The following is a 14,117-nucleotide window of genomic DNA, read 5'->3' as shown; positions in this document are numbered from 1 at the left end:
CTCTGCTTCAGAGTCAGGACTCAAATCATTACTAAATTCAGAGTTGTATTGCCAGCTCTGTGTCATTTCAAAGCAAAAAAAAAAAAATCACCTCCCAGTGATGGTAATATTGCTGTAAATATGTCCTGACTAACCATGTGAAGTCCAGATGTCTATTAGTGTTGGTGTTCAGTAAGACTATCTATTGATACCAGTTAAAAAAAAAAATGCATTACCATTTAAACAAAAGCAGTTCTGAGGATCTTTATTTCTTGCATTTTTTAAAAAAATATGAAACCCAGCATTACAATGGCATGTAAACCTCAGCAGTAGGCATTGCTGATCATGTAAGACATGACACAGCATTACAGGTGTATGTACAGCAATAAGAGGTCCTTCCCATTCTGGTTATCTTAGTAATTATGTTCCTTTGTAAAACCATGAGGATTTTACATCCCCACTGAAAGACAGTATGGAAAACAAATGCTGCACCTCTCCAACATTAATAAAAAGCACACTATACATATTATCATCCATAACTTTTTTTCATACAAAAAGTGCATTTTCCCCAAAAGGATTATGATTTCTTCACCTGTTCAATGATTAAGTTCTGAAACCAAAGCTGGTACAACTGCTGGTAATACAAATTGTCTTCAAAGCAGAAATAAAGTTCTCTCTTGGAATGTTTACTGCCACAATTATGTAATACAAATAAGTTTGGCAATAAAACAAGCTTTGTTGTGGGTTGAAGTTTCCTTTGCATAATGACATGAAAAATTAACCATTGATCATTTTTTCCACATACAAAGAAATAATTAATGTAATGAAAGCTGCAAAAGTTAACAGTTTACATTCATTTGCTTATGTCACCAGTTGTGGTCAAAGACCAGTTTAGAGCTGCTCATGCGAGATCTATTTTACAGGTAAGCCCTTTTTATCAAAAAAAAATCCAGTATATAATTAAAAATATTAGAGTCTCTGCTTTTCCATTTTACAGTTGTTATAAACATTTAAATCCTGAGAATACAGCATATCATAATAAACTGTCCATGGAGAGACTTACTTTGGTATGTTAACTCTAGAATACTACAATATGAACACTGATCAAAACCCAACAGATATGCCTGATTTCCATCTCAAACTACAGAAATAAATGGTTCATTAGGGCTGGGTTTTGCAGAGATTATGGAGGGGCCAGTATGTCAGCACAACTTAAACATAACTTCATAGCTGAGCATGATATTGATTTTTTAAACATGTTATACAAAGCAATATTTTCTTTGTATAGCAATCAACCAACATTTTTTGGCAATATTCATCATCAAACTGCCAGCTACTTCAATATGTTTAAACCCTTCAATAAGTGACTTACTCACTGGCCAGTGACTACCTGGATGGAAAGAAATCTTAAACCCTGTCTTTAATCAAATGCTAAAGTTTTAAGCTGCCAGTTCCATTTATTGTTAAACATTTGGCAGAAACTTAAGTCTGAAGACCCGAGATATAACTGGTGGCAAATTCGATTGGATTTAGCTTAATATCCTGGTACTAAAAGAAGGTGCAGCATTTTCTGTTGGTCACAGTCATTAACGGTAACCAATCAAGAAAACAAAAATAAATTGCAGTGGTGAGCAGATACAGTTATGCAACAGCTTAAAGAAAAAAAATTGTAATGGCAACCAGCACTGAAGAATGGACTAAACACTGTGAAAGGATGGTTGTCGTACATTCATGAAAATGGATCGCAAGTACAAAACCATTTTCATCAGGTTTTTCTTCTCCTTTCTCAAAAAACTCAACTAAAGCTATGCTACAAGTCTTATTTTACAGTGAAGAGACATTATTTACATCTCACATACTTCTTCACAACTACATCATGTTGCACCTTTGGCAACCTCCATGTGTTTCTAGAATTATTCATTGTGCAGTACAGCCTAGTGCAATTCAACGAGGTTTTCCCGTTGGCACATTCCAAATCTTCCAGGCAGGTCTGACCCTATTTTCACTTCCAAATTACTAGCCAAATTTTAGAACAAAAGAAGTTTTAAAAAAAAAACTTATGATAACAATATACAAGTGTTTTCACCATAGAAACAATTAAAATTTGGTTAAAAGTTTTCCCCCCCTCTGTACACTATCAAAAACCAAAACTGTAAAATGTACATTTTTTTAAAAATGCACTAAAAGCAAAGCTCTACAGCAATAAATTCAATTTGCTTTTAAAAAAAAAAATCTGCATGTGTTTCCTGAAACAATACAAGTCTCATGAGGAGCCCATGGTCCAGCAGTGGAATGAAGAGTCAATTCATCTCCAAGGTTGAAGATTTTTTTTTTTTACAAGGGAGCAATATAAAATTAGACTAGAGGGTGCAAAGACAGCAGTCAAAAAGCCAGCTGTTTAGGAATTTCATCAAATTGGCAAGGATTTAATATTTTTTAAAACCAGCAAAATTGCCAGCTGGTCCAAGTGCCATTAAAAACGCAGCAAGTTCAAAGAAGAACTTAAAGCAAAACGGTCAACATACTTAAATGTTTTTAAAAACTTTTTTTGATTGTATTCACACATAATTACAAGTGCTTCATCCAAACAGAATCATGCATCAAGCATTCCCTGCTTTTAACATACTTTGCCCTTTTCTTATTACAATTGATTGTTCAGGAAACAGCATGCTGTCAAAAGAGTGTACAAAATTCAGAAAGTGCCATTTTTCAGTCAACAAACCGCTGGCAGGCCTTCTTCCAGCGACAGGCAGTGCACCACATATCCCTGTTTTCCATTCCGTAAACTTTTCGGCATTTCTTTCCTTCACCCCTGGGCTTCCTGAAAGGAGATACATGGAAATTTGTGAAAAACAAGTCTTTGAAAAGTTTTCACTCAGACTTCCACCACTTAACAGGCTGGATTTTAAGGTCACTGCCGACCTCTTTGGCCGCATGCCAAAGAGCCACCACGATTCCAAGTGCTATGGCTCATTTAAATAGCTGGGGCAGGTAGCCCCCCACCCCGATCACATGGAGGGGGTGGACTGTCTGTCCCCGGCAATGGCAACAGCTGCTTGTGCGAGGTGCTGTCGCTATTTTTAAAGATCCCGTCGCCCAGCAGTGAGGAGGCCTCCACGGTGCCTCGCCACCGCCAGAAGGATCAGGCCAGGCCCTGTTGGTGTCAAGGTCCATGGTGGGCCTCATCCAGGGCCATCTTCAGGCACCCCCACCCCGCCATGGATCCCGACATGAGGGCTCCTTACAATCCAGCCCAACTTCTTTAAGAGAAAGCTGGGACAGCACATATCCCTTCCCATCAATCACACCAGCCAGTGTGGCACAGTGGTTAGCACTGCAGCCTCACAGCTCCAGCGACCCGGGTTCAATTCTGGGTACTGCCTGTGCAGAGTTTGCAAGTTCTCGCTGTGACCGCGTGGGTTTCCGCCGGGTGCTCCGGTCACAGCCAAAGACTTGCAGGTTGGTAGGTAAATTGGCCATTACAAATTGCCCCTAGTATAGGTAGGTGGTAGGAGAATATAGGAACAGGTGGGGATGTGGTAGGAATATGGGATTAGTGTAGGATTAGTATAAATGGGTGGTTGATGGTCGGCACAGATTTGGTGGGCCGAAGGGCCTGTTTCAGTGCTGTATCTCTAAATATAAAAATAAAAATAACTCTTAACTACCAGCAACACTTCAGAGAACTTAAATGAATGTCACTCTGATCATTTGATTTCTGGCAATTTGTGATATAGTCATTGGTTTCAAACTGGTGGTCAGTTCGAGTCTTTGCAAATTCCAGGCACTCCAAGTCATCTATTTCAAAACTTTTAAGGTCACAGAGAAAACTGAAACAAACACAGAATCATAGAATGGTTACAATACAGCAGGAGGCCATTCGGCCCATTGTGTCTGTGCTGGTTCTCTGCGACAGCAATTCAACGAGTTCCATTCCACTGACTTTTACCCATAGCCCTGCAAATTTTTTCTCTTCAGATAATTATCCAATTCCCTTTTGAAAGCCACAATTGAATCTGCCTCCACCACACTCTCAGGCAGTGTATTCCATATTCTTACCAGTTGCTGCGTAAAAAAAGTTTTTCATGTTGCCTCTGGTTCTTTAGCCGATCACTTTAAATCACTGTCCTCTGGTTCTTGACACTTCCACTAATAGGAACAGTTCCTCCCCATCTACTTGATCCAGACTCATGATTTTGCACACCTCTATCAAATCTGCTCTGAACCTTCTCTTCTCCAAAGGAGAACAACCCCAGCTTCGCTAATCTATCCACATAACTGAGGTCTTTCATCACAGAATAATAGTGCAGAAGAGGCCCTTCGGCCCATCGAGTCTGCACCAATGCATTAAAGACACCTGACCTGTCTACCTAATCCCATTTGCCAGCACTTGGCCCATAGCCTTGAATGTTATGACGTGCCAAGTGCTCATCCAGGTACTTTTTAAAGGATGTGAGGCAACCCGCCTCTAACACCCTCCCAGGCAGTGGATTCCAGACCGTCACCACCCTCTGGGTAAAAAAGTTCTTCCTCAAATCCCCTTTAAACCTCCTGCCCCTCACCTTAAACTTGTGTCCCCTCGTAACTGACCCTTCAACTAAGGGGAACAGCTGCTCCCTATCTACCCTGTCCATGCCCCTCATAAACTTGTACACCTCGATCAGGTCACCCCTCAGTCTTCTCTGCTCCAGCGAAAACAACCCAAGCCTATCCAACCTCTCTTCATAGCTTAAATGTTCCATCCCAGGCAACATCCTGGTGAATCGCCTCTGCACCCCCTCCAGTGCAATCACATCCTTCCTATAATGTGGCGACCAGAATTGCACACAGTACTCCAGCTGTGGCCTTACCAAAGTTCTATACAACTCCAACATGACCTCCCTGCTTTTGTAATCAATGCCTCGATTGATAAAGGCAAGTATCCCATATGCCTTTTTCACCACCCTATTAACCTGCCCTTCTGCCTTCAGAGATCTATGGACAAACACGCCAAGGTCCCTTTGTTCCTCGGAACTTCCCAGTGTCACATTACTCCTTCCAAAGTGCATCACCTCACTTTTCAGGGTTAAATTCCATCTGCCACTTTTCTGCCCATTTGACCATCCCGTCTATATCTTCCTGTAACCCAAGACACTCAACCTCGCTGTTAACCACTCGGCCAATCTTTGTGTCATCCGCAAACTTACTGATCCTACCCCTCACATAGTCATCTATGTCGTTTATATAAATGACAAACAATAGGGGACCCAGCACAGATCCCTGTGGTACGCCACGGGACACTGGCTTCCAGTCACTAAAACAGCCATCTGTCATCACTCTGTCTCCTACAGCTAAGCCAATTTTGAATCCACCTTATCAAGTTACCCTGTATCCCATGTGCATTTGCTTTCTTGATAAGTCTCCCGTGTGGGACCTTGTTAAAGGCTTTGCTGAAATCCATGTAAACTACATCAACTGCACTACCCTCATCTACACATCTGGTCACATGCTCAAAAAATTCAATCAAATTTGTTAGGCATGACCTCCCTCTGACAAAGTCATGCTGACTATTCCTAATCAAATTTTGCCTCTCCAAGTGGAGTTAGATTCTCTCCTTCAGAATTTTCTCCAATAGTTTCCCTACCACTAACGTGAGTCTGTAGTTCCCTGGCTTATCTCTACAACCTTTCTTAAATAGTGGGACCACATTAGTTGTTCTCCAGTCCTCTGGCACCTCCCCCGTGGCCAGAGAGGAATAAAAAATTTGGGTCAGAGCCCCTGCAATCTCCACCCTCGCCTCCCACAGCATCCTGGGACACAAATCGTCCGGACCTGGAGATATGTCCACTTTTAAGCCTGCCAAAACCTCCAATACCTTGTCACTCCCTATGACAATTTGCTCAAGAACCTCACAGTCTCTCTCTCGAAGTTCCATACCTACATCCTCATTCGCTTGGGTGAAGACAGATGTGAAGTATTCGTTCAACACCCTCTGGCTCCACCCACAGATTTCCCCCTTGGTCCCTAATGGGTCCTACTTTTTCCCTGGTTATCCTCTTCCCATTGATATACTTCTCGAATATCTTGGGATTTTCCCTACTTTTACTTGCCAGAGCTCTCTCATATCCCCTCTTTGCTCTCCTAATTGCTTTCTTAAGCTCCATCCTACACTTTCTGTACTCCACTAATGCTTCCGTTGATTTGCTCTCCTTGTATTTGCTAAAAGCCTCTCTTTTCCTTCTCATCGTACCCTGAATGTTTCTGGTCATCCATGGTTCTCTGGGCTTGTTGCTCTTACCTATTACCCTAGAGGGAACATGTTGGGCCTGTACCCTCCCCATTTCCTTTTTGAATGCCCCCCACTGCTCTTCTGTAGATTTCCCGACAAGTAACTCTTTCCAGTCTACCTTGGCCAGATCCTGCCTTATTTTACTAAAATTTGCTCTCCCCCAATCCAAAACCTTTTTTTGCAACTTGTCTATTTCTTCCTTGGAACCATTCTCGTAAATCTTTTCTGCACTCTCTCCAATGCCTTCACATCCTTCCTAAAGTGTGGTGCCCAGAATTGGACACAATACTCGTTGAGGCCAAACCAGCGTTTCATGAAAGTTCACCGTGGCTTCCTTAATTTTGTGCTCTATGTCTCTGTTTATATAAAGCCCAGAATCCCATATGCCTTATTAACTGCTTTCTCAACCTGCTCTGCCACCTTCAACGATTTTTGTACATATACCCCAGGTCTCTGTTTCTGCACCCCCTTTAAAATTGTATCCTTTATTCTATATTGCCTTTCCTCATTTTTCCTATCACTCTTTTCTGTATTAAATTTCATTTGCCACGTGTCCATCAGTTACAGCAGCCTGTCTGTGTCCTCTTGAAGTCTATCACTATCCTCTTCACAGTTTACAACACTTCCAAGTTTTGTGTCATTTTGAAATTGTGCCCTGCACACTCAAGTCTAGGTCATTAATATATAGCAAGAAAAGCAGTGCTCCTAATACCAACCCTTGAAGAACCCCACTATATACTGTCCTCCAGTCTGTAAAACAACCATTCACCACTACAGTTTCCTGTCACGCAGCCAACTTTGCATCCATGCTACCACAATCCCTTTTATTCCATGGGATCTAACTTTGCTGACAAGTCTATTACGTGGCACTTTATCAAATGCCTTTTGGAAGCTCGTGTACACCACATCAACTGCATTACCCTCATCAACCCTCTCTGTTACCTCATCCAAAAACTCAATCAAATTAGTTAAACACGACTTGCTCTTAACAAATCAGTGCTGGTTTTGTTAATTAATGCACATTTGTCCAAGTAACTGTTAATTTTGTCCCTGATTATAGTTTCTAAAAACTTTCCCAGCAACAAGGTTAAGCTGACTGGTGAAACAGCTGGCCAATTTTAATCTACTATTATCAGCAAAAAGTGTTGGTGCATTTGCTACCTTGTTAAACTGTGAATTTTAGTGGCAAACGCAATGCACTTACTGCTACTCAGAAGCACAGCAGTGTTTACACTGTGACCTAAACATCAATATAGCTTCATTTTGTCCATATTATCTTCTTTTAAAAACCTGTGGAGTATTTGAAAAAGATGGAAGAAACTGAAGGAGTTGCCTCCAACAACATATACAAGCAGGTGCGATAAATATGGATCTGAATGCAGGAGCACACAGGTAGGGGAATGGGACCAATTAGATTGCTCTTTCAAAGAGCTGGCATAGGCATGAAGGGCTGAATGGCTTCCTTCTATGCTGTACTATTCCATGATTCTATGTCCATATCTGTTTTGTAAAGCACTGTGGAGTTGCCATGTGGTTAATGTCAACCACAAATACTAATAACCATTCAAATAATTCATATTAATTTTCTTTTTTCCCTCACATGCACGTATTATTGCAGCTTAAAATTCTTTAAAAGGTTATTAGCTCAAAATTAATTTTAAAAATGACTTGTGTTACTGTAGGATAACAGAATATTTTTTGTTGTTTCAGTCACAAGAAAAAAAATCAAATCCCTTACACCAGACTGAAGTATGGAACATAAAATAAAGATAGTACCTTGTTCCTGTCCCTGGTTTCGAGGATGACACGAGAGAAGTATGTACTTTTAAGGATGGGTGAGAAATCTGTCGTTTCTCTATAATACTGATTGGACGAATTTGTGTTAAAGGATCCTAAAAGGGAATCAGGGATTCACGATCAGTTTCTAGTTTCCACATCACAATATCATAAAGTACAAATAAAAAGCAAAACAATGCAAATGGGAAACAACAGAATACGAATGGCCATGCCTGAAATGTCGACCACTTGTTTCCCTCTGCAGATGTTGACTGATCTGTTTTTGTTTCAAAAGTACAATTCTGCACTGATGGCTGCATAGAAGATCTATATTCTGGTTCTAGCCCATAAAGGAGTCTTAAACTGGAATGTATCATTTGTCAGTTGACATTCCATTTGCATTAGACACTCAATTCTCAGGTTTTCATATACAAAAATGTGTGTTCCAAAGTTACTTCAAGACATTGGCGGTTCTAAGGATCAGCTTAATCTAGTTTTATGTTATAGAAACATAGAAACAAATTACTTGACAGAAATGCCAGTGCTACATTAAATTCTTTCAAGCCTCATAAGGGTACCTTTAGATAATTGCAACTGCAAACCTAATTTTATTTTATTTTTCTCTTCACTTCTGACGTATCAACTTGGATTTTCCAATCTGGCACATGCCTGACCAGAAGTAGGGTGCAGTGTAATTTGCACCCACCTGATGTGATGTGCATCAACTATTCTGTAAATTCCAGGGTTCACTTCATGAACATATTTTGAGTGAACTCCCAGTCAACATTGTTACTGTTCAGAGAAAGGAGGTCTCAGTTTGGAGTTTGGCTGCCAGTTCATCGGGGGTTAGAAACCTCCAGATTATCTGATGGGGCAGCAGAAATACTCCTCAAGAAGGTGAGGCTCAGTGCCAGAGAGAGCCACACATGCCACCTCCACCATTCTTGCTCGACCAGGTAGTACCTCAAGTTTAATTAACTTACAGGTCAAAGAGATAGAAATAGCCAATACCATGTAAGAATTCGCAGTAGCACCTACAAAGATCACAAGCGCTACCTGGAGTTCAGTCGCAGGCAGTATAAGGAGCTTGACAAATCTACACAAGAAGTTGGTATCTTTTTCACATGATCTACTGGTCATACTACATTAAAATGCTTTAAAAGCTCATTGACACGGTGAGGCTGCCATATGCCCTACAACACAGCCTTCTTATGGTTCATTCACAATTTCTCTTTTGCATGGTGACTGCATGGAATGTAATTGCTTTGTTACAGATAGATGGGAAGTGGTGTGGATGATTTCCACTTTTCACCTCTCAATTGACCGCAGATAGTGTTTTAAAAAGTGTTAGTCCCAGAGTGTTCTAAGGGTCAAATAGATAGACAAACAACAGGTTTTCTCAGATAAAAAAAAGATACTTATTTTATTTTTACACAATAACCAAAAATGTTTGCAATTTTACACACACACACCAGAAAAGATAGAGTAGAGGGAAGCCTGCATTTGGAGTCCATTTGTTGTTTAAAAAAAACCTTTAGAAGCTTTTCGGGAGGAAATCTTTAAGCGGCGCAGGCCTGAATGTTCTTTGAAAAGGATGAAATGTTGCAGGCTCCTTGTGGTTAAGCCTCAATCCAAAGTCGATGGTGGAAACCCTGGTTCAATTTCGGAGATGGGGAATTCCAAAGCACTTAACATCTTTCAACTACTACAGCAAAGAAATTGTAATCAGCAGGGCTCCTGCTTAGCTGCAACGGTCTCACAGCTGTTTCGGCTGGAAAACGTTTTCTCTGGCTGTTCTGCCTCTCTCTCTCTCCACATAGGTATCTTTTAAGGTAGAAACTAGTCATGTTTCAGTCAGGTGACTAAGTGCCCTCTCCCCTGGGGTGATTCATACAATGTTTCAGGATATGGGAACCATTGCTACATGATGGCATCTGAATGTGGTCCATTCTGCTTGTGGTGCTATTTCACACCTATTATCTTGGTCTTGGCTGTGGAGTCAGTCTATCTGTAAACGTCTTTGTTAGCTCTATTCCTGCAAACTGGAGTTGTTTGTATGGAATCAGCTGTTTTCCATTTCAATGTGTTTTCTCCAAAGCTAATTCGGATGTGGATAATATGTTTCGTCTTCAATAGACAAACATGATTACTGACAGTACAGGAGGGGTCACCTGACCTCTATTCCATCCTGTCTGTAGCACAAATTTCTCCTTTTTTGCAGTTTAGTTCATAATTCTGCTATTTCATTTCATATTTCATCACTGTTCCCTCTGTGAGTATGACAGCTTGTTCCTTGCATCTGGCACCATCCCCTTTATGCATGCTGGCACCTGGAATTACCGCAGGCACAGAAACAAAAAGGTAATTCTCATTTTTCTGCACTATTATTTGTGAAAGCGTGAACGGGCATGAAGTAAAGGACAGCATGCACAGCAGAACTGTGACTGATGGTCCCGCAAATGTCCAACTTCTTTCCCCCAATGAGTGATGGGTGCAACAAATCCTGAGCATGGAAGCCATACAACATGTCAGAAAGAATAAGTAGAAAGGCCTGTGACAGCTGTGGATTTGTGATAAACAGGTGCGACATCTATATTAACCATCAGCAAACAATGAAATCTTCATTTCATTTCTTCCATATGTGAACTCTGCTCATGAAGAAAACACTGCAACCTCTCTTCCTCTAGATGCTGAATAATAAAGCAAAAGCCTGAACGTATCTGGTCCTTCCACTATATACAAGCTAGTTTTCAGACCTATTCTATTTCTCCCAAGCATCAGCTTAGATACATCACTTAGGGGAGTTAAGAGAATGTGCCAGCACTGAGGGACAAATACAGCATGAGTGAGGAAAAGGAGCTGGAGGAGGCACAAGAGGAGGAAAACAGACGGTCAAGTTCTTTACCCCTTTGGTTGAAGAGCTTGGGGATAATTTCATCGATCTGTTTTTAAAAAAAAATGTGAGAAGTGTATTTTAGGTGGCAGTTTGTGTGTTGGAAGTCCAGCAGCAGCATGAAAAGTACATTGGAGGACTACAACACAACTTTGCAGTCCACCATGGGACTCCAAGGACATGTGCATTCCAATCCCAATGACAAAAGTTTTAAGGGCCGCCTGTAGTTCTTCCATGGATGTTCAAACTGTTGTCAAAAAAGCCTGGGGTGCCAGTTTGGAGAGCGCCGTTCTTTCTGGCATTCAAAGAATTGTGGATGGATTCGGAACAGCATCACCAGAAGGCTTCCCAGGCCTCTTCGGGATCATTAAGCCTGCTTTACTGTAGATCATTGCCATGCTGAGCTAGTGCCCAGGACTAGTTAGATGGTAGAAATGGATACAGAGGGAAGTACAGTGTTCTGGGGTAGCAGCACGTGTGTGTCCTCTGGTCAGCCCCTCTGTTGGTTGCATGTCAGAAGGTATGCAGGGCCTGGTTTCCCATGGAATTTCATAATAGTTATAGCCTGCAGCAGATCAGAGATCATTGCATTGAAGTTTAAGGGCAATTGTGACCAGAAACAGCCACTAGCAGTCTGGTGCCTATGATGGAGGTGGTCTGGGGGTCTTATGCAGCAAATAGCTTAACTTAATGGCGACACTCTCAGTAAAGTGAAGCCTCTGCAGTCACTGAAGGAAAGAAAAGACAGACTTGTATTTATATAACACCTTTCATGGTGAACTCTCAACCAGACATCTCAAAGTGCTATACCGTCAATGGAATACTTTTGAAGTGTAATCATTGTTGTAATGAAGGTGTTGGGTATTCCTACATTACTCTCCCGCCTCTTCAAAAAAACAGACATTATGCGGAATTCCCAATGGCAAACCAATCTTTGTTGGTTCCTCAAACTCTTTTTCCTCATCTTAAAACATGGCTCAGCAATAGCAATGACATCTCTGAATTAGGTTCTGGGTTCAAGTCTCACTCTGGAATTTTGGCAAAGGATCTGGCCTGCCACTTCAGTGCAGTACTAAAGGAGTGCTTCATTGTCAGAGGTGCCATCTTTCATATGAGCAATTCAACAAAGGCCATTTGCCTATTCAAGTGGAAGTAAAAGATTCAATGGCATTATCCGAAGGATAAGGAAATCCACTGAGTGTCCAGGACAACATTTATCCATCAACTAACAATCACCAAAATAACTTAACTGATCATGAGTTTCATAGGGTGTACATGATACCTTGCAGTGTGAAAACTTGCAGCCATGCTTGCCTACATATTAGTGACTGTACTTTAAAAGTAATTAATTGAAAGATAGTACAAGGGCTGAACTTAATGGACCCACGGAGACTGGTTGGGGGGAATGGGCCCATAGAAATGGCATGAGGTGAAGGGCCCGTCGTCTTCCCATCACAATGCGATTAAGCCGAGGGCGGGATGGCCCAACGATGGCTTTCCTGCCCAGAGGCTGATTGAGGCCTATTATCAGCCACTTACAGGCCTCGTCCCGTCACCGCTGGGATTAAGCCAGGGCCCCCACCAGCAAACAACTCACCTCCCTGAACCCCTCTCCCCCCTGCTCTCAAAACCCACCACCCCCACACAATCCCCCCTCAGCCCCCCACCCCCAACGCCCCAACTGCTGAGGCCTGTTGGTCTGACCCCAGTGACCTGCCTCACTTACCTTGGGTCTCGCTCTCCAGCATTGGGCCTGGTTCTAAGGCCACTTGTAGCACTGGCAGTGGGCACCGCTCCCGGTGGCAATGCCGATGCTACTGAGCTCTGGCTCTCTGATTGGCCGGCCGCTCTTGGAGGTGGGATCCCTGTCTTTAAAGGGATGGGGTTCCTGGTGCCAGGCTGTTAATTGCCCAGGTGCTGGAGAATCACATTGGGAGGGCTCCAAATGGCCGAGACGGGATTCTCACCGCCTTTTCAACCCAGCGTTGGGAGCTGCACCAGCATGACAAAATTCAGCCTATAAACGCAAAATTTTTCAAATTATGATTACCACCATTGTATATCCCACTCAGCTCTTCGTACGTGTGATGTCAAAGCCTAAAGCAAACTATTGGCAGAAAAAAAATTAGATATGGAGGATTATCCAGCAAAAGCAAATAACACATGAAACAAAAGGCAGCAAAGGATACATAAATATCCAAAAAGAAAGAAAAATTTACCTCCTATTATCAAGAAGCTTGTTTCAGCAAACCCGGACCCGGGTCGCCTATGAGCCAAGTTATTATCAATAAGGCTTGTGCTGTAGGTGTAGGAGTGCCTAAGGATATGAATGTCAGCATGGGACCTTTTATATGAGGCTAATGGTTGCTGGTTTATCTTTTTCTTTCTCCAACATTAGAAAGTCTACAGGGCTGATTTTGCAAGGTCCAGTAAGCAGCATAAAATCAGCCTTATGAACATATTGACAAGGGAGACAGCAACAGCCCATAGGTGGCGGAATTTGCAGATATGAAGGATTTCCCATAACAATGTCAAAAATGGCTTAACAGTTACAACCTGATAATTATCCTGGTTGGCAGTCTGGGTTACACTGGAGGTATGTGAACAATAATGAATGAGCAAAACTAGATTGTACAATGCTCACCTGTGAGCCTTTAAAAATTATAGGTGGAGACTGCAATGATATGCTGAACCCAGTACCATTTGGCATGAACTTTGATGATACAGGGATGCTCACAGGGGCTGTAGCCTGTAAAATAAGGAAATAAACGCAAGACTGTAGAGACAGAGGGACAAATAAAAATGTAACATGGGGTGGTCAGCTGATGCAATGTAAAAACCTTCTTACTATTCCAAACATGAAAGTTTTTTCCCCTATTTCCTAACTGGTATGGCTGGCTTTATCCCCACATTCATGATCTGCTACATCAAACTACATCCTCCCCTACCCAACCACCAAATCAACATAAAACTATTAGCTTGCTCTCCATATTAATTAGTGAATTGCTTTCTTTAATGCTGTTGGTTTTCCCATCTTGGAAACAATGAGGAAAAAAATGTCCAACGAGCAATGACGAAAGTGGGGGGGAAAAGAGTTGAGAGAGGGAGAGGGGAAAAAAAGATATTAAATCTTAGAATAAGGCTCAGGAATAACTGCTACAGTCACTGAGTTGCTGCCTATCCAGAATCAATTTAACCACT

At 41.8% G+C, this 14,117-nt stretch overlaps 1 protein-coding gene across 3 annotated transcripts in view; it reads right to left on the bottom strand.

Annotated features, from left to right (window-relative positions):
• Nucleotides 1-229: 229 nt before the first annotated feature.
• Nucleotides 230-14,117, bottom strand: part of LOC137378169 (zinc finger protein 704-like) — a 140,326-nt gene continuing 126,438 nt past the window's right edge. For 2 of the 3 annotated variants that reach the window (XM_068048316.1, XM_068048314.1), the window contains exons 7-9: nucleotides 13,561-13,665; nucleotides 8,024-8,139; nucleotides 230-2,800 (exon numbers count right to left, since the gene is read on the bottom strand). In XM_068048316.1, coding sequence (XP_067904417.1) covers nucleotides 2,689-2,800; nucleotides 8,024-8,139; nucleotides 13,561-13,665 — 333 coding nt within the window. In that variant the 3' untranslated portion in view covers nucleotides 230-2,688. The remainder of the gene's footprint in view (nucleotides 2,801-8,023; nucleotides 8,140-13,560; nucleotides 13,666-14,117) is intronic. The other variant, XM_068048315.1, reaches the window with a different exon arrangement.

Source organism: Heterodontus francisci, chromosome 16 (genome assembly GCF_036365525.1).
Source record: "Heterodontus francisci isolate sHetFra1 chromosome 16, sHetFra1.hap1, whole genome shotgun sequence".
NCBI lineage: Eukaryota > Metazoa > Chordata > Chondrichthyes > Heterodontiformes > Heterodontidae > Heterodontus > Heterodontus francisci.
Note: the sequence above shows the minus strand (reverse complement) of the source record. Positions and strands in the feature narration are given on the sequence as shown.